This window comes from Lipotes vexillifer, unplaced genomic scaffold (assembly GCF_000442215.2).
Source record: "Lipotes vexillifer unplaced genomic scaffold, Lipotes_vexillifer_v1.1 scaffold366, whole genome shotgun sequence".
NCBI classification, from domain to species: Eukaryota; Metazoa; Chordata; class Mammalia; order Artiodactyla; family Lipotidae; genus Lipotes; species Lipotes vexillifer.
Genome location: NW_006780143.1, coordinates 261,046 through 284,697, shown reverse-complemented (window position 1 = coordinate 284,697; position 23,652 = coordinate 261,046). Strand labels below are relative to the sequence as shown.

The window sequence follows — 23,652 nt, the reverse complement described above, 5'->3', positions numbered from 1 at the left end:
AAGTCTCCTCAAATGCTCAGCACTTTTTTCACATTCACTGTTATAAACATAGGTCTCCCCTAACCCCATCCCATGCCTCGGCAATTTATTTTTTTAATGGAAGTGTCAACCTTTATTACGTACTCTATTACATTTCCTTTTGTTTGTTTTGATTTACAATTCCATTCTGTTTTGATAACTTTTTGTCCTTTCATCAAAAATATTAGTTATCCCTTCCAGATTTGTCTCATTCCTAAGTTTGATCAGTATACATTTCATATCCTCACTTAAGATGCTAATCAAAATGCTAATCAGTTTGTAGACAAATCACAATGAAATTTTCTTTTTACCTTGCTGAATACATAAATCTGTGGATGAACTCTACGATATGTCATTAAGGAACTCAGCAAGTTTGAAGCAAATCCTTAACCTCTGGGAGTTGGTGCCTTGCAAAGCCACTGTGCTATCCCTCTAGGTGTGCCTTTGTTCAGTAGCACGTGAACAGATCATAGATTTAATTGATGTGTCATTTTTAATTTCAATTCTAGTCTCCCCAGAAGTCCTACTGACCAGGGATCAAGCAGATTACCTTTGACTAACACACGTAACCATAGCCTTCTTCAGAATTTTTGACATTACCTTTTCCAAATAAATGAGAAAAGCAAATTATTTGCAGGGATTCCCTTGGGTGCTTAAGAATCTAAACTATACTAAGCCATCTGTGCATCTGATGAGAAAAACAAAAAGAAGTCATTTTAAATGTACTATGTTCCATCTAGTATTACTGATAACATCCTGAGGGTCAGCAGGAGGAAGAACGAGGGTTAATTATCCAGAAAATGAAATGCAATTCTTTGAAATTGGAAGAGTGAAGGTAAGGATGGGACATATGTATGGGAAGTGTGGAAATATGTAAAGTAGTTTCAAATCTCAATTGTTGTTACCTAGGGGAAAAGAAAAGAAAAAGCTAATAAGAGGAGTTATTCCTGAGAGCTCCAAAGTAAAGACTAAATTTTAAAACCAAGAAGGAAAATATTAAAAGATAGGATTTCCAAACACATGTCACCTGGCCCCTGGTGGTTTCTCGTGGTGAAGGTCTCATTTGCGCTTGGTTGCCTGTCTCCCTGTTTGTTTCTCAGGGTGGATTGGAATTGTGATGCTCTTTGCACTCTCTGGCCAGCAGTTTCTCCATGTGTCTGCTACTGTTTGCTCTGGCAAGAGCCAGCTGAGAAGCAATAAACACTACTTGTATCACTGCGGACACATCACCATCAAGCTGAAAGGATGCTGTCCAGGGAATTGGAAGCAGCCAAGGTACTAGAAGACTTAAAACTCTAACCCTGGCATCTGAAGTAAAGGGCCTGGAAAGTAGGGCAGCATTTGGAAATCGTCTTTGTCTCCTTTTATGTTAGCAGGGATTGACTTACTACTATATTTCGTGGGACTCCTGGAGAATGTATATGATGGTATGCCAAATTATGGTAATGTTTCCAGGATGCAAGTTGCTCTATGTTTTAAGGGTATCCCTCAAGCTCAGTTTCACAGAACTCCTTTCAGTCTGCGTCTGGACCTCTATTTCATGCGTAGCTTCTTTAGTACATATAGATAACACTCAGCTGATGCACAGGAAAGTGGTACAATAACTGCAACAACAGCTCTTACAGACACTGTACTCTGCTTTACACATATTATCACACCTCATCCTTTCACTGTCCCCAGATATCAGAATCTAACTCTTAGCACCCCCCTGTTAGAGGAACAGAATGCTGAGTGTATTTCAGAATGGCTACCTTCCCCAACCCCCTGCCAGAAGCATGAGTGGATTTTTCTCCAACCTTTACTATGAGAACTTAATAGACCTCCTGAAGGTAATATTCACAAAAGTGTGAGGGCCTCTGGAGTTTTATGTCTTAGACTTGTCCACACTGAGCCTCCAGCAATTCATCAATTACAGTCTACATTTTCTTCATCAATTACATTTTGGTTTTCCTACCCTAGTACTGATCCCTGTGAAGGTTTCTATTCCAGTAAATTGTGATTCTCTGTGTCTGCCTATTTGTCTCTCCAATTTGCAGGGCAGCAGTCTTCCCCGTGACCCCACTTCTCTGATGATCTAAGAAGAGTTGTTAATTTTCAGTTTGTTCAGCTTTTTTCTTGTGTGAGAATGGGAGTGACCACTTCCAAGCTCCCTCCGTACTGGACAGAAAACTCAAAGCCTTTATCCCCATTTTTAAGGATGAAATTAAGAGTATTTGAGAGGAAGCTAAAGTAGAGGGGGAGGTCCTTGCTTCTCAGTAGGTTGTTATCCTGATTCCTCTGTCTGCGTACTGACTGTGCCTTCATGACCTGGACCAAATGGGTTAGGACCTACTGTATAGCAGAGCGAACTCTACTCAATATTCTGTAATAAGCTATATGGGAAAAGAACCAGAAAAAGAATGAATATAGGTATATGTATAACTGAACCACCATGCTGTACATCTGAAACTAACACAAGATTTTAAATCAACTACACTCCAATAAAATTTTAAAAGAAAGAATTACAGACATGCAGCTCAGCTACCTCACTCTTCCCTTCATCAAACTAACAAGTCTCAGCCTTCAATCACAGAGAATATTGAAAGAGGTAAGGGTCCTTCTTTTCTTTGCCTCTAGAAAAATATCCATTCCTTTGTTGAAGAGAGGTATGCTCTAAATTTGATACATTTTAAAGTTCATTATAATGATTTTTGCAACTCCTTTGATGTCTATACATGTTTGTTACTACAGTGTCAAGAAAAAGGAAATGAATTTTACCAAACCATATAAAACTGGTTCCTATTGGTATCACAAACCAGTGTTCTCAGCCCACGCTACATTTCACCCCAACTCTTAGTGTGCTTACTGAGGGTTCCTGGCAGGGAGAGCCTGTAGAGGGCTGTGCAGCAGCAGGTGAAGGGGCCACCCAGATCACACAGACAAGAGTGCGAGCGAGGTCTGCTGTGAAGGGAACCACGGTGGCTGGGAGAGCTCTCCAGACTCCAGTGATGCCACCCTGACAGCTGCCATGAAGCAGAGCCCTGCCCAGTAGCTCCTGTACATCTTCATGGATGCTGAAGCCAGAGGGTCATTAGTGCAGTCCTGGGGTGCTGGTGATCACCTAGCTGCTGGTAACCCAGGCTTTATAATCACAGCGGGAAGAGAGCTAGGGAAACACCATTCCGCTTCTTTTCTACCAGGTCTGAAAGTATGTGGAGCAGATACATCTGTGAAAAAGAGCATTCCACATTCTTGGTGTAATGTGCGTGTAGGTAAAGAGCACACTCTCTTGGGTCAGGCTTCCTGAGAAGGAATCCTAGGTCTGTTACCCGTGCAAACTTGGGCAAGGTTTTTGTTTTGTTTTGAATATTCTAAGCTGCAATCTCCTCATCTATTGGAAAAATAGAAAATAGAAATAATAGGAATAATAGTGGGATCTTCAAAGTAAAATTGCTGGCATGTGTAAAGTCCTTGAATAGAGCATCCATCATCGTCTTTGTTATTCCTCTTGTTATACTGAAATGATACACAAGCCACTCACTTTCTCCCAACTCCCACTGTTGCTACTCTCTGAAATGGAAATGTTTGATTTTATAGGACATGTTCCCTCTCATTTCCTAACTTTAGAGGACAAGAGGCTTTGATACCCAATACTCCCACTCTGTAGAGTTTCATAATTACCAAAATAAACACATTACATTTACTCTCTCATTTCAAATATTGTGGCATGGAACAAAGAGCATTCATCAAAACACGTCTTGGGACAGAAGCTGAGACCCTGAGTACCTGTGGCAAAGATAGAAGTCTTCTGTGGTCTGGAGAGGCTGTGGGGAAGGAAATATGGCCAGTGGCCATACACCCTGTGATGTGACCTGTCATATGACACCGCCCACCACCCAGTCACATTTGGAGAGTTACTAACTCATAAAACCCTTGGGTGTGGGTGGACTTTTATGGAAACTGGGATTGGACTAATAAGGGTGCTCAGCATACAGATGGCCGACAGGCACATGAAAAGACGCTCAACATCACTAATCATTAGAGAAATGCAAATTAAAAATACGATGAGTTACCACCTCACACCAGTCAGAATGGCCATCATCAAAAAGTCTACAAATAAATACTAGAGAGAGTGTGGAGAAAAGGGAAACCTACATTGTTGGTGGGAATGTAAATTGGTGTAGCCACTATGCAAAAGAGTGTGGAGATTCCTCACAAAACTAAAAATAGAGTTGCCATATGATCCAGCAATCCCACTCCTGGGCATACATCCAGACAAAACTATAATTTAAAAAGATACATGCACCCCTATGTTCATAGCAGCACTATTCACAATAGCCAAGACATGGAAACAACCTAAATGTCCATCAACAGATGAATGGATAAAGAAGATGTGGTACATATATACAATGGAATACTACTCAGCCATAAAAAAGAATAAAATAATGCCATTTGCAGCAACATGGATGGACCTAGAGATTATCATACTAGTCAATAAGTCAGAAAGAGAAAGACAAATACCATATGATATGACTTATGTGTGGAATCTAAAATATGACACAAATAAACTTATCTACAAAAAAGAAACAGACTCACAGACAGAAAAGAGAGGTGTGGTTGCCAAGGGGCAGGGAGAGTGGGGTACAGATGGATTGGGAGTTTGAGATTAGCAGATGCAAACTAGTATATATAGAATGGATAAATAGCAAGGTCCTACTGTATAGCACAGGGAACTATATTCAATATCCTATGATAAAAACCAAAATGGAAAAGAATATGAAAAAAATATATATGTATAATTGAATCACTTTGCTGTACAGCAGAAATTAACACAATATTGTAAATCTATTATAGTTCAATAAAATAAATTTGAAAAAACAAAAGAAAGGGAGCTCCAGGAACTAACTCTTAATAATTATGGGGAAGCTCTCTTCTTATAGGGCCTTAGAGTAGGTCTTAGATAAAGTTTAACCTAATTTCTGATGTGGAATTTGATAAATCATCAAAGTCCACAATATCATTATAGACAACAATACTGAATTATGAACTTCAAAGTCTTTAAGAGACTGGAACTTAATTGTTTCCACCATGTAAAAGAAATGATAATTATGTGATAAAATAGAGGTGTTAGCTAACACAACGGTGGTGACCACACTGTAATATATAAACGTATCAAATCAGTGTTGTACACCTTAAGCCTACACAATGTTATATTTCAATTCTATCTCAAGAGAAATAAAAAATTTTTAAAGCCCACAATAAATAAATAAATAGTATCTTGCATACATGATGGTTATTTCCAGCATTTGCTAATACCTCTCTAAAATAATGGCCAAGGGTATTCACAGAAGTAAAATTCCAGATAGACAAAGAAAAATAGAGAAGAAAGGTCAACAAAAATTTGGGATTTGGAAGTGCATGACTGGGGAAAGGGGAATCCTAGGCCTGCTAGGGAAGTCCACAAAAGCCCTTACCCTGCAGAACCTGGGATGGCTTTGGGTTTGGAGACATCAAGTGTCTTGATCATGGGGTGTGGCTAGAGTAACCAACTCTCCTCGTTTGCCAAGGACTGTGGGGTTTCATGGTACACAGCAGAACTTTCAGTGTTAAAACAAGCAAGCTGAGATGTTGGTCACGCAAGGTGTTTCTAGGGCATGCAAACAGGAGGACTAGCTGAAAATCCAAGTCCCACATCTCTCTCTGACCCTGTAGAGCCAAGCAACCATCTTCCCCACGTACGACTTCTTTAAAACAAAATTAAGTTTAAAATATAAAAAAGTCATCAAATATTCTTGGCATTCACACTTCCTATATGCAGATGTCAATTTATAAAAATGAAAGAGCCTCTCTCTTAGCAACGAAATGTAAAGAATCCTTTAAAACGTTTCTCATGAATATGGATAAAATATACATATGCTTTCTCATCATTTCTTGGTAGCAAGAAATACCAGACATTGTGTTCTCAAATATCCGCTCTCTAGAGCTGGATATATTTTTATTCAGGCATACAAAACTAAATATTCACTAGATTCAAGATTTCCAAACCTGGGAAACTCCACCTGAATTCTGCAAAATTAGAATATTCAAGGTGGGGTGAGGTATCTAAATTGTTAAAGCTCCCCTTGTGACTCTTTTGACCAGTTACATTTGGAATTTATTGGATTAACAAATGTCCGCAGGGAGTCCAGGGCAGGTGTCTGCTGTCAAGGCCTCAGGGACGTACATACAAGGGGACTGAGTAATCTGACATTTAAGCCCAGATCTGTGGGACAGGAAATGGAATCTTAGTGCTCTCTACCAGCTGTGGTCTTCACCAGTCACCCCTTCCACTGATGGGGACAGCTGATCTCACCAGAATGTTGACTCAGCACAGAGGGTCTATACCCTAAAATGCTCAGCCTGCACAGACAAGCTGGATTCTGAGAAATGTATTACCTCTGCCCTGGTAGGAGCCAGACCGTCTGAGGACCAGTGATACAACTCACTGTGAGCTCCCTGTCAGACTCGGAGGAAGTACAGCCTAGTGAGAGGTAGCAATCCCGTTCTCACAGCCCACGCAACTCTGCTCTACTCAGCTCTGTGGTGCGTGGCCCTGCCTTTCTTCATTAGTCATTTTTAAAAATAACACACAATTAGATTTTTCTTCCCTCCACTCCATAAGAAAGCACCCAACAGCTATAGGAGGCCAGTGTCTAAACTGAAACCACAAAATGGAGAATATCTCTTCCTGAGAAGAAAATAAAAATTAAACAGTAGACGTACCCAGTACTATGTGGTATAAGGAAAACCTCTCTTAAAAACACGTAGTAAAATACTCTAAAAATCCCCAGCGGGGGGAAGAAAACTAAATTTTAATATTAACATGTGTTTCCCCCCCAAATTTCATCATTAAACATTTTTAGAACATTAAACATTTAAAAAATATTTCACATGGATTTTAAATATTTAAGTCCTTGAAAAATGCCTCCAGGGATTTGCTATACATTCCTTCTAAATCTCGACATTTCTCATCCCCTCTTCCAGTCATCGAGATAGGTCATGTACAGGGGCAAACACCCCATGGTCCACACATTTATGAGACAAAGGGACTATTGGGACCACTCTTGAGGATCTCAGTGGGCTAGCAGTCTACATGTTTGTGTTTCCAGACTGTGCAACTGGAATGACTTACAGAGCCACTTTTCTAGTTATAATTGTCCCTACTTTTCATTCAAAAGCTACTGCTACTATTATTTACTACAAAGAACAAGCCCACCCAAGCACACTTCCAAAAGAATGTTCACATGCACAGGTGTGCTGTGTTTCCATTGTCCCCTTTCATCAGTCCTGCTACTCAGACAGGTGTTCAGTGAATCAAACATTCGAAAGAAAAACTGTCTTTTACTGCGAACACCATATATAAGTGTCACGTGGGAGTCGTATTTTCCTAATCGGTACTTAACATGCTCTTTCCTCAAGATCTTTAAGGCTCTTCAAGCTATGGCTATTTTAGCAGGAATCACTCACTGTGTTGACTAGCAAGAGTCTCTAGCTCATGAGACTCAGGCATGCATCTGAGCCGCTCTGGACAACTAACAAGTAATTAAACTAAAAGCAGGTAGACTCATGATGAGAGGATCAGTGCCTCACCTCTTAAAGTTACACTATGATTTGGGTTCCCAGACAGTGAAAAGTTGACAGTGTAGGAGCAAAGTGACTATGGTTCCAGGGTTTTCTCAGTTAGGAGGCCAAGTAGGCACAAAAATGAAACTCTTTTAGGCCTGCTAGAGCTAAATTCCTAATGCTAGACCCAACCCAATCAGCTTACTGAAGAGTTCATCAGGGAACTACTGACCCTGACTTTTTACCAGTCACTAGTTGACTGAAGACCTAGTACATTCACTCTTATGGTTTCATTGTTTAGTGGACAGAAGAATATTTCATGACCCCAATAAAACTGACATAATGCTTGAAACCAATCTCAAACATGCTAGTGTTGGAAAAGGCATATTGTTTCTGCTGAGTTAAAGCTTTAAGGAATATAGTATATAAACATATATGCATATATATACAGGCATATACATGTGAGTGTATGTGTATATATATATGCATGAGGACACTATTAAGAAAGCAAGAGTGTCTGTATTAATATGGAGTAAACAGACTTTAAGACAAGGAGCACTGCCAAAAATAAAAAAGGACATTTCATAAGAATAAAAAGGAAAAATTTTCAGGAAGACACAACAATTACAAATGTGTGTTTACCTAATAAAGGAGTTCAAAATATATAAAGCAAAACTGATAGAACTAAAAAAATGGAAAGATTGATCACCATAGTTGGAGATTTTAAAAACTTTTTCTCAGTAATTGATAGAATAACTAGACCAAAATCACTAAGGTTATATATATATGATCTTAGCAACACCACACAAAACCATGAGCGAATTGATGTTTACAGACCACTATACCTTACAACTGATGCATGCAGCATTCACAGTGCACATGAAATGTTCATGAAGTTAGACAAGACACTAGCCTGAAAACAAGTCTAAAAAACTTTCCAAAGAATGAAATCTTAAAGAATATGTTCTCTGGGGCTTCCCTGGTGGCGCAGTGGTCGAGAGTCCACCTGTCGATGCAGGAGACATGGGTTCGTGCCGGGAAGATAGACACAACAATTACAAATGTGTGTTTACCTAATAAAGGAGTTCAAAATATATAAAGCAAAACTGATAGAACTAAAAAAATGGAAAGATTGATCACCATAGTTGGAGATTTTAAAAACTTTTTCTCAGTAATTGATAGAATAACTAGACCAAAATCACTAAGGTTATATATATATGATCTTAGCAACACCACACAAAACCATGAGCGAATTGATGTTTACAGACCACTATACCTTACAACTGATGCATGCAGCATTCACAGTGCACATGAAATGTTCATGAAGTTAGACAAGACACTAGCCTGAAAACAAGTCTAAAAAACTTTCCAAAGAATGAAATCTTAAAGAATATGTTCTCTGGGGCTTCCCTGGTGGCGCAGTGGTCGAGAGTCCACCTGTCGATGCAGGAGACATGGGTTCGTGCCCTGGTCCGGGAAGATCCCACATGCCGCGGAGCAGCTAGGCCTGTGAGCCATGGCCGCTGAGCCTGCGTGTCTGGAGCCTGTGCTCCACAACAGGAGAGACCACAGCAGTGAGAGGCCCACGTACCCCAAAAAAAAAAAAAAAAAAAAAAAACAAAAGACGAATATATTCTCTGGTAGCAAGAGAATTTAATTAGACATCAGTATCAATAAAATATCTGAAAAATACCCAGTTATCTGGAAATTAAACAACATACCTCTAAACCCATTAATTAAGGAAAACACCACAAGAAAACAAGCAAATAGTTTGAAATAAAATATAATGCAAATACTATACTCAGAAATTTGTGGGAGTCAACTACTAAAGTAGTAAAGATTTATCTTTGTAAATACTATGTTTATTCTTTAAAAAGAAACATTTAAACTCAGTGATCTAAATTTCTAAATCAATAATTTAAGCCTGATAAACAAAAAGCTTATACTAAAGTATTATACAAGGAACACAGCTGTTTTCTAAAAGCCCAAGTCAATACAATACAAAATAAACAACAAAAAAGTTAACAAAGGCAAAAGTTGGTTATTTGAAGACATTAATAATATGGATAAATATCTAGTAAGACAGGTGAGAGGGAGGGAGGGGGGGAGGGAGGAAGAGAGAGAGAGAGAGAGAGGATTCATAATATCAATAATAGGAATGAATGAGGGGATATCATTATAGATCCTAAAGAAATTAAAAAGTAATAAAAATATTTTGAACAATTTTATGTCAATAAATTTGAAAAATTTGGTGAAAAACATAATTTACCAAAACTGACCCAAGATGAAATAGGAAATTTTATATATGCATAATTAATTTTCTACTGCTGCCATAATGGATGTTTAAAACAACACCCAGTTATTATTTACTGAGTCAGAAATCTAGACACAGTGTAACTCAGCTAGGTCCTCTGCTCATATTGCTAAGGCATTACAAGCCCAAAATCAATGTGCCAGCTGGGCTGGGTTCCTACCTGAAGGTTCTGGGGAAGATTCCACTTCTAAGCTTTTTCAGGTTGTTAGCAGAATTCAGTTGCTTGTGGTTATAGGACTGAGGTCCCTATTTCCTTGACATATAGCCTTCTTCATCTTTAAACCAACAATCCTCATGCTTCAAATCTTTGACTTCCCCTTCTGCCACATCTCTCTGACTCAAGCAATATAATGAGTGATGTCATTATACTGGACTCACCTGAAAATCCAGGTTAATCTCCTTATTTTAAAGTCCATAACATTAATTACATCTGCAAAGGCCCTTGTGTTGTGTAACATAATTTACTCATATGTTCCATGGATTAGGCAGACATCTCTGCAAGGAGTTAGGGAGAAGGTTATTCTGCCTACCACAATATACTAAAGGGAGACAGATAGATAGATAGATAGATAGACAGATAGAGTAGATAGCTGGAAGATAGAGATATTTGTATATCAAAAAAGTTGCATTTGTTTAGAAAAAAAAGTCCACAAAGAAAACTCCAGGCTCTAATAGCTTCATTGATAAACTCTACCAAACACTTTCAAGAACAAAATACATCAATCTTACACACCAAAATCATTCAAAAGGTAGAGGGAAAAATAACACTTCTCACTTGTTTTATACAGTTTCCAAAAATCCTACATTATAACCTCATAAAAGCATTAAAAGAAAATCATATATCAACATCCATCATGAACTTAAATGCAAAAATCTTCAACAAAATATAGTCAAATTGAATCCAGACAGTACATCATGACTAACTGGGGTTTATCTAAATAATGTCACATAAAATAAAAATCAATCAGTATAATCCAATAGAATAAAGGAGATAAACCATGTGATCAGCCCAACAGATGTAGAAAATGTATTGACAAAATTCAGCAACCATTTATTTTAAAAACAAATATTCTTAGCAAACTAGGAATCAAAAGAAATACATTCTATATGATAAGGATATCTATAATAAAAACAACAACAACAAAAAGCCAATTATAGCAAACTTCATACTTAATGGTGAAAGATGGCTTTCTGCTAAGATTGGGAATAAGAAAAGAATGTCTGCTCATCACTTCTACTCAACATTTTACTACTCCCTCTTTCGAGAACACCAGAATCACAACTAACTGCTGAACAATCATTGACAAGAAGACACTGGAACTAACCAAAAAAGATACCCTACATCCAAAGACAAAGGAGAAGCTGCAATGAGATGGTAGGAGGACACTATCACAATAAAATCAAATCCCATAACTGCTGGGTGGGTGACTCACAAACTGGAGAACACTTATACCACAGAAGTTCACTCACTGGACTGAAGGTTCACATCAGGCTTCCCAACCTGGGGATCTGGCAACGGGACGAGGAATTCCTAGAGAATCAGACTTTGAAGGCTAATGGATTTGACTGCAGGACATCGGCAGGACTGGGGGGAACAGACACTCCACTCTTGGAGGGCACAGACAAAGTAGTGTGTGCATTGGGACCCAGGGAAAGGAGCAGTGACCCCATAGGAGACTGAACCAGACCTGTCTGCTAGTGTTGGAGGGTCTCCTGCTGAGGCGGGGGGCAGCAGTGACTCACTGCAGGGACAAGGACACTGGCAGCAGAAGTTCTGGGAAGTACCCCTTGGCATGAGCCCTCCCAGAGAGTGCCATTAGCCCCACCAAAGAGCCCGGGTAGGCTCCAGTGTTGGGTCGCCTCAGGCCAAACAAGTAACAGGGAGGGAAGCCAGGCCCACCCATCAGCAGACAAGTGGATTAAAGTTTTATTGAGCTCTGTCCACCAGAGCAACAGCCAGCTCTACCCACCACCAGTCCCTCCCATTAGGAAACTTCCACAAGCCTCTTAGATAGCCTCACCCACCAGAGGGAAGACAGAAGAAGCAAGAAGAACTACAATCCTGCAGCCTGTGGAACAGAAACCACATTCACAGAGAGATAGACAAGATGAAAAGGCAGAGGGCTATGTACCAGATGAAGGAACAAGATAAAACCCCAGGAAAACAACTAAATGAAATGGAGATAGGCAGCCTGCCAGAAAAAGAATTCAGAATAATGATAGTGAAGATCATCCAGAACCTTGGAAAAAGAATGGAGGCAAAGATCAAGAAGATGCAAAAATGTTTCACAAAGACCTAGAAGAATTAAAGAACAAACAAACAGAGATGAACAATACAATAACTGAAATGAAAAATACACTAGAAGGAATCAATAGCAGAATAACTGAGGCAGAAGAATGGATAAGTGACCTGGAAGACAGAATGGTGAAATTCACTGCTGCGGAACAGAATAAAGGAAGAGGAATAAAAAGAAATGAAGGCAGCCTAAGAGACCTCTGGGACAACATTAAATGCAATAACATTTGCATTATAGGGGTCCCAGAAGGAGAAGAGACAGAGAAAGGACCCGAGAAAATCTTTGAAGAGATTATAGTCGAAAACTTCCCTAACATGGGAAAGGAAATAACCACCCAAGTCCAGGAACTGCACTGAGTCCCATACAGGATAAACCCAAGGAGAAACACGCTAAGACACATAGTAATCAAATTGCAAAAATTAAAGACAAAGAAAACTTATTGAAAGTAGCAAGGGAAAAACGACAAATAACATACAAGGGAACTCCAATAAGGTTAACAGCTGATTTCTCAGCAGAAACTCTACAAGCCAGAAGGGAGTGGAATAATATACTTAAAGCGAGGAAAGGGAAGAACATACAACCAAGATTACGATACCCAGCAAGGATCTCATTCAGATTTGACGGAGAAATCAAAAGCTTTACAGACAAGCAAAAGCTAAGAGAATTCAGCACCACCAAACCAGCTCTACAACAAATGCTAAAGGAACTTCTCTAAGTGGGAAACACAAGAGAAGAAAAGGACCTACAAAAACAAACCCCAAACAATTAAGAAAATGGTCATAGTAACATACATATCAATAATTACCTTAAACGTGAATGGATTAAATGCTCCAACCAAAAGACAGAGTCTTGCTGAATGGATACAAAAAGAAGACCCATATATATGCTGTCTTTAAGAGACCCACTTCAGACCTAGGGACACATACAGACTGAAAGTGAGGGGATGGAAAAAGATATTCCATGTAAATGGAAATCAAAAGAAAGCTGGAGTACCAATACTCATGTAAGATAAAATAGACTTTAAAATGAAGAATGTTACAAGAGACAAGGAAGGACACTAAGTAATGATCAAGGGAGCAATCCAAGAAGAAAATATAAAAATTATAAATATATATGCACCCAATATAGGAGCACCAAAATACATAAGGCAACAGCTACCAGCTATAAAAGAGGAAATCGACAGTAACACAATAATAGTGGGGACTTTAACAACCCACTTACACCAATGGACAGATCATCCAAACAGAAAATTAATAAGAAAACACAAGCTTTAAATGACACAGTAGACCAGATAGATTTAATTGATATTTATATGATATTCCATCCAAAAACAGCAGATCACGCTTTCTCCTCAATTGCGCTCAGAACATTCTCCAGGATAGATCACATCTTGGGTCACAAATCAAGCCTCAGTAAATTTAAGAAAATTGAAATCATATCAAGCATCTTTTCTGACCACAATGCTATGAGATTATAAATCAATTACAGGGGAAAAAATGTAAAAAACACAAACACAAGGAGGCTAAACAATATGTTACTAAATAACCAAGAGATCACTGAAGCAATCAAAGAGAAAATCAAAAAATACCTAGAGAAAAATGACAATGAGAACACGATGATCCAAAACCTATGGGATGCAGCAAAAGCAGTTCTAGAGGGAAGTTTATAGCTATACAAGCCTACCTCAAGAAAAAAGAGAAATCTCAAATAAACAATCTAATCTTACACCTAAAGGAACTAGAGAAAGAAGAACAAACAAAACCTTAAGTTAGCAGAAGGAAAGAAATCATAAAGATCAGAGCAGAAATAAATGAAATACAAACAAAGAAAACAATAGCAAAGATCAATAAAACTAAAAGCTGGTTCTTTGAGAAGATAAACAAAATTGATAAATCATTAGCCAGACTCATCAAGAAAAAGAGGGAAAGGACTCAAATAAATAAAACTAGAAATGAAAAAGGAGAAGTTACAACAGACACCACAGAAATACAAAGCATCCTAAGAGACTACTACAAGCAACTCTATGCCAAAAAAATGGACAACCTGGAAGAAACGGACAAATTCTTAGAAAGGTATAACCTTCCAAGACTGAACCAGGAAGCAATAGAAAATATGAACAGACAAATCACAAGTAATGAAATTGAAACTGTGATTAAACATCTTCCCAGAAAGAAAAGTCCAGGACCAGAGTGCTTCACAGGTGAATTCTATCAAACATTTAGAGAATAGCTAACACCCATCATTCTCAAATTCTTCCAAAAAATTGTGGAGGAAGGAACACTCCCAAACTCATTCTATGAGGCCACCATCACCCTGATACCAAAATCAGACAAAGATACTACAAAACAATAAAATTACAAACCAATATCACTGATGAATATAGATGCAAAAATCCTCAACAAGATACTAGCAAACAGAATCCAACAACACATTAAAAGGATCATGCACCATGATCAAGTGGAATTTATCCCAGAGATGCAAGGATTCTTCAATATACTCGTCAATCAATGTGATACACCATATTAACAAATTGAAGAATAAAAACCATATGATCATCTCAATAGATGCAGAAAAAACTTTTGACAAAATTCAACACCCATTTATGATAAAAACTCTCCAGAAAGTGGGCATAGAGGGAACCTACTTCAATATGATAAAGGCCATATCTGACAAACCCACAGCAAACATCATTCTCAATGGTGAAAATGTGAAAGCATTTCCTCTAATATCAGGAACAAGACAAGGATGTCTACTCTCACCACTATTATTCAACATAGTTTTGGAAAACCTAACCACAGCAATCAGAGAAGGAAAAGAAATAAAAGGAATACAAATTGGAAAAGAAGAAGTAAAACTGTCACTGTTTGCAGATGACATGATACTATACATAGAGAATCCTAAAGATGCCACCAGAAAACTACTAGAGCTAATCAATGAATTTGGTAAAGTTGCAGGATACAAAATTAATGCACAGAAATCTCTTGCATTCCTATACACTAATGATGAAAAATCTGAAAGAGAAATTAAGGAAACACTCCCATTTACCACAGCAACAAAAAGAATAAAATACGTAGGAATAAACTTACCTAGGGAGATATAAGACCTGTTTGCAGAAAACTATAAGACACTGATGAAAGAAATTAAAGATGATACCAACAGATGGAGAGATATACTATGTTCTTGGACTGGAAGAATCAATATTGTGAAAATGACTACACTACACAAAGCAATCTACAGATTCAATGCAATCCCTAACAAATTACCAATGGCATTTTTTACAGAACTAGAAGAAAAAATCTTAAAATTTGTATGGAGACACAAAAGACCCTGAATAGCCAAAGCAGTCTTGAGGGAAAAAAACGGAGGTGGAGGAATCAGACTCCCTGACTTCAGACTATACTACAAAGCTACAGTAATCAAGACAATATGGTACTGGCACAAAAACAGAAATACAGATCAATGGAAAAGCATAGAAAGCCCAGAGATAAACTCACGCACCTATGGTCAACTAATCTATGACAAAGGAGGCAAGGATATACAATGGAGATGAGACAGTCTCTTCAATAAGTGGTGCTGGGGGGCTTCCCTGGTGGCGCAGAGGTTGAGAGTCCACCTGCCAATGCAGGGGACGTGGGTTCGTGCCCCGGTCTGGGAACATCCCACATGCCACAGAGTGGCTGGGCCTGTGAGCCATGGCCGCTGAGCCTGAGCGTCCGGAGCCTGTGCTCTGCAATGGGAGAGGCCACCACAGTGAGAGGCCCACGTACCGCAAAAAAAAAAAGTGGTGCTGGGAAAACTGGACAGCTACACGTAAAAGAATGAAATTAGAACACTCCCTAACACCATACACAAAAATAAACTCAAAATGGATTAGAGACCTAAATGTAAGATGGGGCACTATGAAACTCTTAGAGGAAAACATAGGAAGAACACTCTTTGATATAAATCACAGCAAGATCTTTTTTGATCCACCTCCTAGAGTAATGGAAATAAAAACAAAAATAAACAAATGGGACCTAATGAAACTTAAAAGCTTTTGCACAGCAAAGGAAACAATAAACAAGATGAAAAGACAACCCTCAGAATGGGAGAAAATATTTGCAAATGAAGCAACTGACAAAGAATTAATCTCCAAAATATATAAACAGCTCTTGCAGCTCAATATTAAAAAAACAAACAACCCAATCCAAAATTGGGCAGAAGACCTAAATAGACATTTCTCCGAAGAAGACATACAGATGGTCAAGGAGCACATGAAAATCTGCTCAACATCACTAGTTATTAGAGAAATGCAAATCAAAACTACAATGTGGCATCACCTCACACCAGTAAGAATGGGCATCATCAGAAAATCTACAAACAACAAATGCTGGAGAGGGTGCGGAGAAAAGGGAACCCTCTTGCACTGTTGGTGGGAATGTAAATTGATACAGCCACTATGGAGAACAGTATGGAGGTTCCTTAAAGAACTAAAAATAAAATTACCATATGACACAGCAATCCCACTACTGGGCATATACCCAGAGAAAACCATAATTCAAAAAGACACACGTGGGCCTCCCTGGTGGCGCAGTGGTTGAGAGTCTGCCTGCCAATGCAGGGGACACGCGTTCGTGCCCTGGTCTGGGAAGATCCCACATGCCGTGGAGCGGCTGGGCCCATGAGCCATGGCTGCTGAGCCTGTGCATCCGGAGCCTGTGCTCTGCAACGGGAGAGGCCACAAGAGTAAGAGGCCCACGTACTGCAAAAAAAAAAAAAGACACATGCACCCCAATGTTCATTGCAGCACTATTTACAATAGCCAGGTTACGGAAGCAACCTAAATGCCCATCAACAGACAAATGGATAAAGAAAATGTGGTACATATATACAATGGAATATTACTCAGCCATAAAAAGGCATGAAATTGGGTCATTTATAGAGACGTGGATGGATGTAGAGACTGTCATACAGAGTGAAGTAAGTCAGAAAGAGAAAAACAAATATTGTATATTAATGCATATATGTGGAACCTAGAAAAATGGTACAGATGAACTGGTTTGCAGGGCAGAAATTGAGACACAGATGTAGAGAACAAACGTATGGACATCAAGGGGGGAAAGCGGTGGGGGTGTGGTGGTTGTGGTGTGATGAATTGGGCAATTGAAAAAAATAAAAATTAAAAACTAATAAAAAAAAATAAAACATTTTACTAGCTGTCCTATCCTGTGGAATAAGTTATAGGAAAAAAAAAAAAGGAGGTCACTGGAAAGAAAGAACTGTCTCTATTTGCAAATGATGCAATTATTTATGGGGAAATTCTTAAGGAATCTAAAAAAATACTACTAGAAATAACAAATGTAGTAAGGTCTTGGGACATAGTTAAGACAAATAGATCAAAGAAAGTACAGAGTCCAAATATAGGCCCCAGCTATAATTAATAACCTAAATTTCATCAAAATAAAAATATTCATCAAAAGACACTATTAAGATATGAGTATTCAAGGCACAGACTGGCAGAAAATATTTTAATACATTCAAAGAACTAGTTTCAAAACTAAATAAACAAACATATCAAAAAAGAAAAAAAACCTATATAAAGATCTTCTGCAACTAAACAATAAAAAGACAACCCAGATAATGGATAAAAGGCTAAAGACACTACACAAAGGTATACAAATGGCCAGTTAAAAGATACAAATATACTGAACATCACCGTCATCAGAAAAATGCAAATACAGATCACAATGAGATACCATAAACACCCACTAAAGTGGCCAGAATTTAAACGGCCACTGACACCAGACACTGTTAAGGATGTGAAGCCACTAGAATGTTCATACATTGCCGGTGAGAATGTGAAATGGCACTACCATTTCGGCTAGAGATTTGACAGTTTCTTAGAAAATTAAACAAAGACTTAACCTTACCTCAACGACTCTACTTCTAGGTATTTACCCATAAGAAATGAAAACACATTACCATAAAAAGACCAATGTGATAATGTTTATAGCCTTTATTATAGTAGCACCAAATGAAATTACCTCAAAGTCCATCAACAGACAAATAGATTTTAAAAGTGTTGTAGATTGATACACCAGTATAATATGCATCAATAAAACAAAATGAATTATTGATACATGCAAAAACATGAATAAATCCCTTACACATTATACTGAGCAAAATAAGCCAGACTCAAGAGTACACACTGTATATTCTGCAATATGTTCATTTTGTATGTTTTTCAGAACTATATAGAATTCTAGAACAGGACTAATTATGGTGAAAAAAGTCAAGAATTTATTGCATTGGTAGATTAACTGGAAAAAGAATATGAATGAAGGAATTTTGGGGGGTGATTGGAAATATTCTACACCTTTATAGTGGTATGTATTACACAGGTGTACCCATTTATCAAAATTCACCAAATTTGGGACTTCCCTGGAGGTCCAGTGCTTAAGACTTCACCTTCCAGTGCAGGGGGTGCAGGTTCAATCCCTGGTCAGAGAGCTAAGATCCCACATGCCTTGCAGCCAAAAAACCAAAACATAAAACAGAAGCAATATTGTAACAAATTCAATAAAGACTTTAAAAAAATAAAAATAAATAATTTTTTAAAATTCATCAAGTTGTTCACTTAATATTTGTACATTTCAACATATAGAAATATATCAAAAACTGTAAATAAACAAATGAAAAATGCTAAAAATTTATGTAATTCCAAATAAATCTAAAAGATTTCATCTTCACAGGTCATAGTATGCATGGTAAAAAACTATGAGCTATTAAGAGGTTCCTTTAGAACCTCTGGACCCAATTAACGAATGAAAAATGGGGGAAATTGTTGGACGACCTTTAACCAATATAACATTTTTTTCAGGTGGCACAACTGTTTATACTTAGTAAGTTGAGTATCCTTGGTGTAAGAATAGTCCCAGGAAAATTCAATCCTTAGCATAAAAATATATTTCCATCTTGGAATATGATGGTCAGGAAAGGAACCTGCAGTTTCAATATAAGCTTAGAATGGCAGGGGAAAATTGTGGTTATGCCATGTAATAAAACCACAACTTCTTGGACTAAAAAAATGAAAATGGAAAATCATTCTTACACCACAGAAATTTATTTTTACTGTAATTCCCCTCTCTATCCTCCACCTTCCTTTACAGAAGAAAGGTGGATACTTGAGGAATTTGCTCAAATGGAGCAAGAAAAAAGTTCTTGTTTCTCCAGTGTTAACTAGAGTTTTTCTCTGTCTCTGTAAGGGATGAGGACTAAACTTCCATTTCTTATAAAGATAAAGGGATCATCATAGAGGCTGGATGTGGTTAGAAATTCCACAATAATAAAATGCAAGATTGCCATGTACCTTCCATAGCCAAATGAAACAATGATATTTAGGCTGATTCTTTGTAAGTTGTTTTTGTTATATAGCATGGCTGTATTTAATATATATTGTGGTTTTCACCTCAACCTCATTGTTTTCACCTCAACCTCATTTTCAGCCTACACTTATATTCTTTCTTCAATCCTCCTCATTTTTATCCAAATAACCTTTTTTGGCACTCTGCTCCATGCTTTGAGTAGTTGTTTTCCTTTCAAGTTTCCTAAACAGTTAGAGGACTCTGCACTTATGTGATGACCCAGAAAGCTTGTGGATGACAAAATTGAAGATAAGCATTTAAACAGAGACAATGAATTCCACTGGTCCTGCAAGAGAGTAAGTAAAGCTGCAAGAAATTCAAACCCAGGAAACAGAAAGCTAGCCATTTTTAAAACATTGGCCCTTCTCAAATATTTGGTTTAGTTTATACAAGATAATTTTATAAACAGAAGAGACAGTTTTCTTTCTTCTGAACCAAATGAATGAATCAAATTATATCAATAGTGCCCTCATTCTTTACACCACCATTTTGTGTCTTCTTGAGGAACCCAAAATTATAGAGGAAAGAACAAGGGCTTTCTAGAGTCTGGCAGAATTTTGAATTTACCATGTTGGGAAAGTTGTTTAATCTTAAAAAGTTCTAGTTATCTGCCCATAATTAGGATAATGGTGACCTCTAGGACTGTTTATATTTTACACACACACACACACACACACACACACACACACACACACACACGCAGAGAGATCTGAAAGCAAGGCACAGTGCTTAGCACAAAGCACTAGATAAACTGGAATTTGTTCAACCTGGCTCCTGAATCAAATGACAATTTGTTCATGAGAGTCTTGCCCTCAAGTCATGAGCGCTGCTATTCCCCATTTCATTTGGCCCTCAGGATTTATGGATGCACTGAATGAAAAAACACAAAATGACCATTTCCTGCATTAAAATTCTAACCCATCATTTGGAACACTTACCAAATGCTATTCCTGGTTATTTAGTTGCAAAGGAAATACAGACAGCAAAGACTATTATTGTTTATTATTTTAATAATCCCTATGAAACAATTATTATCCCTCATTTTGCATCAACTCAGAGAGAAATATTCTTCAGAAAATTTGCATATATCAGAGATAACTACCTTGAACAGAGCACCAGGCTATGTACATAGGCACAATACATACTTTTTAAAAGACATTAATTTTTAAAGGATTCTTTGATTTAAGAAAATAAAATAAGTAAATTAGGAAATCAACAATTAAAGAGCACATTTTGTTTCACTGAATAAATGAACTAAATATTTTTATATGGGGGAAAGAATCTCTTAGGATAATGAAACTATAGAATGAGGTTTTGCTTGTGACTCATTTTCCAGAAACCAAAGGGAAAACTTAGGGGCATGTATTTTAAATGATGATGTGATTCAGTCTTTAAATGGAAAAGAAAAAAAAGTCAACTATTCATCTCATTGCATTTTCATATGTCAAAATCACCTGGAATGTGATTATGTGCTTATGATTCAGAAGTACAGGTGCTGAGACATTACTTGCCACTTAAAAAACATATATATATATATATATATATATGTATATGAAGCATGTTTATAGTTTTTATTCTTTCTATCATTATATATGTTTGAAAAACTGACAGTAATTGAGAGAGGGCCACCATAACAATTTACTTGGTAAATTGAATCAATAAATGTGCTTAAATGAAATATACTACAGAAAATAGTCTTTGATTTTTTTAAATGTACATGTTATTCTTGATAGCATTTGGGCATTGAAAGTTTTAATTTCAAAAATCAAGTCCAATGAATAAAATACATCCTAAATATGACAACTCCATCCAGAAGCAAATTAATTTTGTTACCTATTTTTATATTAATTATTCATTAAAGTTCTGACTAAAATATGGAATTACAGTATCTACTACAAAGTTGATATGAAATAATTTAAAATAGTTCTCAAGGCACTAATTTCATACAGCTCTGTAACATTTTAATGACCCTTTTGAACATTCTAAGCAATTATTATAAGAAAATAAAAAAGATGCAGTGTGATTTATTTGTTAGAAATTTATTTTGACATAAACACTTCAGTGCATATATGGGTTTGATGTTAAATACTAACAATCTACTTTTAAAATCTACTGTCAATGTTTACTTGTAATCAGATATGATTAATTTAGCCAGTTGGTTCCTGGCAGTACCTCTAGTAGTGGGAAATTATCATAAGCCAACATATCTTGATTGCAACAGCCTGTACCTTTATTGTCTGTCCAGATTCTTTTCACATCGGGTCTATAAGGAAAAACTAAGTCACAAACAGAGGTATTAGAAGATTCACAATGGGACCAGTGTTCTCTGGAACAAATCAGATTTTCAATAACTCATAAGGTAATTCGAGAGCTTCTATTATACAATCCTTCAACAAACCATTAAATTCTACAGATCTTTTTTCATTGAACAGTCCAGTCAGCATATATCTTAATATACATAATCCATACCATAAATAAAAAGTAAATTGAAGCATACGTTTAAAGCCCTTGATTTTTGTGGAAAATGTTTAAGCATGAATTAAAGTCAAACATTTATATTGGTGGATTTGGTAGCAGGGTTGGGTTCTCAAGAGAGACAACACGTTCCAAACGTGTGTTCCATTCTCCTCTCAATCCCATTCATAAAGTGCCTTTCTGTTACGCAATGGGATCATTCTGCTTGGTAATGAACACAGGCTGATGTTTAGCGTTAACTGATTGTACATACAAAGGAGAAAGCATCACTCATCTTTACTTAAAAACAAAACTTAAGCAAGGTGCTTAGGCAGAGGCACCTTTGCACCGGAGTCAAAGGAAGCAAACATAAGAATGTGACAGAAATAGGGAATCGGAACGGACAACAAATGGGCACATTACTCAGGAAAGCTCTGAGGATAGTCTTTGAAACGCAGCAGTAAACCAGTTGTGTGGACAGCGATAAAGGCTTGCTTACTTCTGGGAAGAGTCAAGCCCCAATGGGTTTGCTTTTTCCGTTGATACTACTAGGACCCTAACTGAAGAAAGAGGACTATGGGGACCCTAACACTGGCTTCTCCTTTCTTAGCGCCCTCTTAACCAAGCGGTATTCGCTGTATCCCGACTCCAGTAGAGTTCGCAACCCCGAACCTCGCCATAAGTCCGTGTGTCTGCACCGCGATCACAAACCAGGCAAGCCAGGAGGGACAATCAATGCCAATACGAGATTGCATGTTCCTCTGACTTTTGTTTGCTCAAGTTTACGTTTTAGACACTATAATCCTCCTTGTGGAGCCTAGGAAGATAATGTATACTCTTACTCGCGTCAAAACATCCCTAGTCACAGCCCCGCGGAGCGTAGAGGAACCCAGTTCTGTTCCTTGGACCAAGTCAGAACCGCATCCCCGCCGGTGGCTGCCTAAGACCTTCCCTTAGATCGGGCGCAGTTTATGCTGGGAGCGAGGGAGAAAGCATCTCTCTCAATTCCTCCCGAGGCCACACTTTCTATATAGACCCACCTGCATGGGAGCTTCGTGTCTCATTGTTCGCAAAGTGTCCTCTCTCCCTGGCTAAGACAGTGCTGGCCCGGGAGCCCGATCAAGCGTGCACAGCCCGCGCGCTTCACGCTCCACACTGCACTCTTGGGGTTCGCTAACCGGCTCCAACATCAGCACCGGAGCTGTCCCTTCCTGGCGCCGCACACGCGTACTGGCTGGGAGCCCCGCGTGCTCCTGGGAGTTGTAGTCTAACCCTGCTGAGCTTTCCGGCAAGCCGGTGAGCCGTGAACTACATTTCCCGGCAAGCCAGCATTAAAACGGGCTGCTCCTCCTGTTGGACTCGGCCGTCGAGCCTCCCTTCTCTTTCGGAATCGCTCCCGGTTGTTGCTGCTCTCAGCCTCACAGACCATTTCCTCGCAAGGTGCAGGCGAAAAGTGACCCCAGCTTATCTCAGCTGGAGATTTTTCTTTGCTACCTATCGCTTCCCGAAGCTAGATTGTGATTTTTCTTGTTAGGAAACGCACTACCTTGTGCTAATTCCCAATCTAAACGAAACCTGCGCTGCG

General features: G+C 38.1%; 1 protein-coding gene across 1 annotated transcript in view; it reads right to left on the bottom strand.

Moving 5' to 3' along the window:
• Positions 1-23,263, bottom strand: part of RAB3C (RAB3C, member RAS oncogene family) — a 317,596-nt gene extending 294,333 nt beyond the window's left edge. The window contains exon 1 of the mRNA XM_007453216.1: positions 23,108-23,263. Within this exon, the coding sequence (XP_007453278.1) occupies positions 23,108-23,131 (24 nt within the window). The 5' untranslated portion in view covers positions 23,132-23,263. The remainder of the gene's footprint in view (positions 1-23,107) is intronic.
• Between the last annotated feature and the right edge of the window lie 389 nt (positions 23,264-23,652).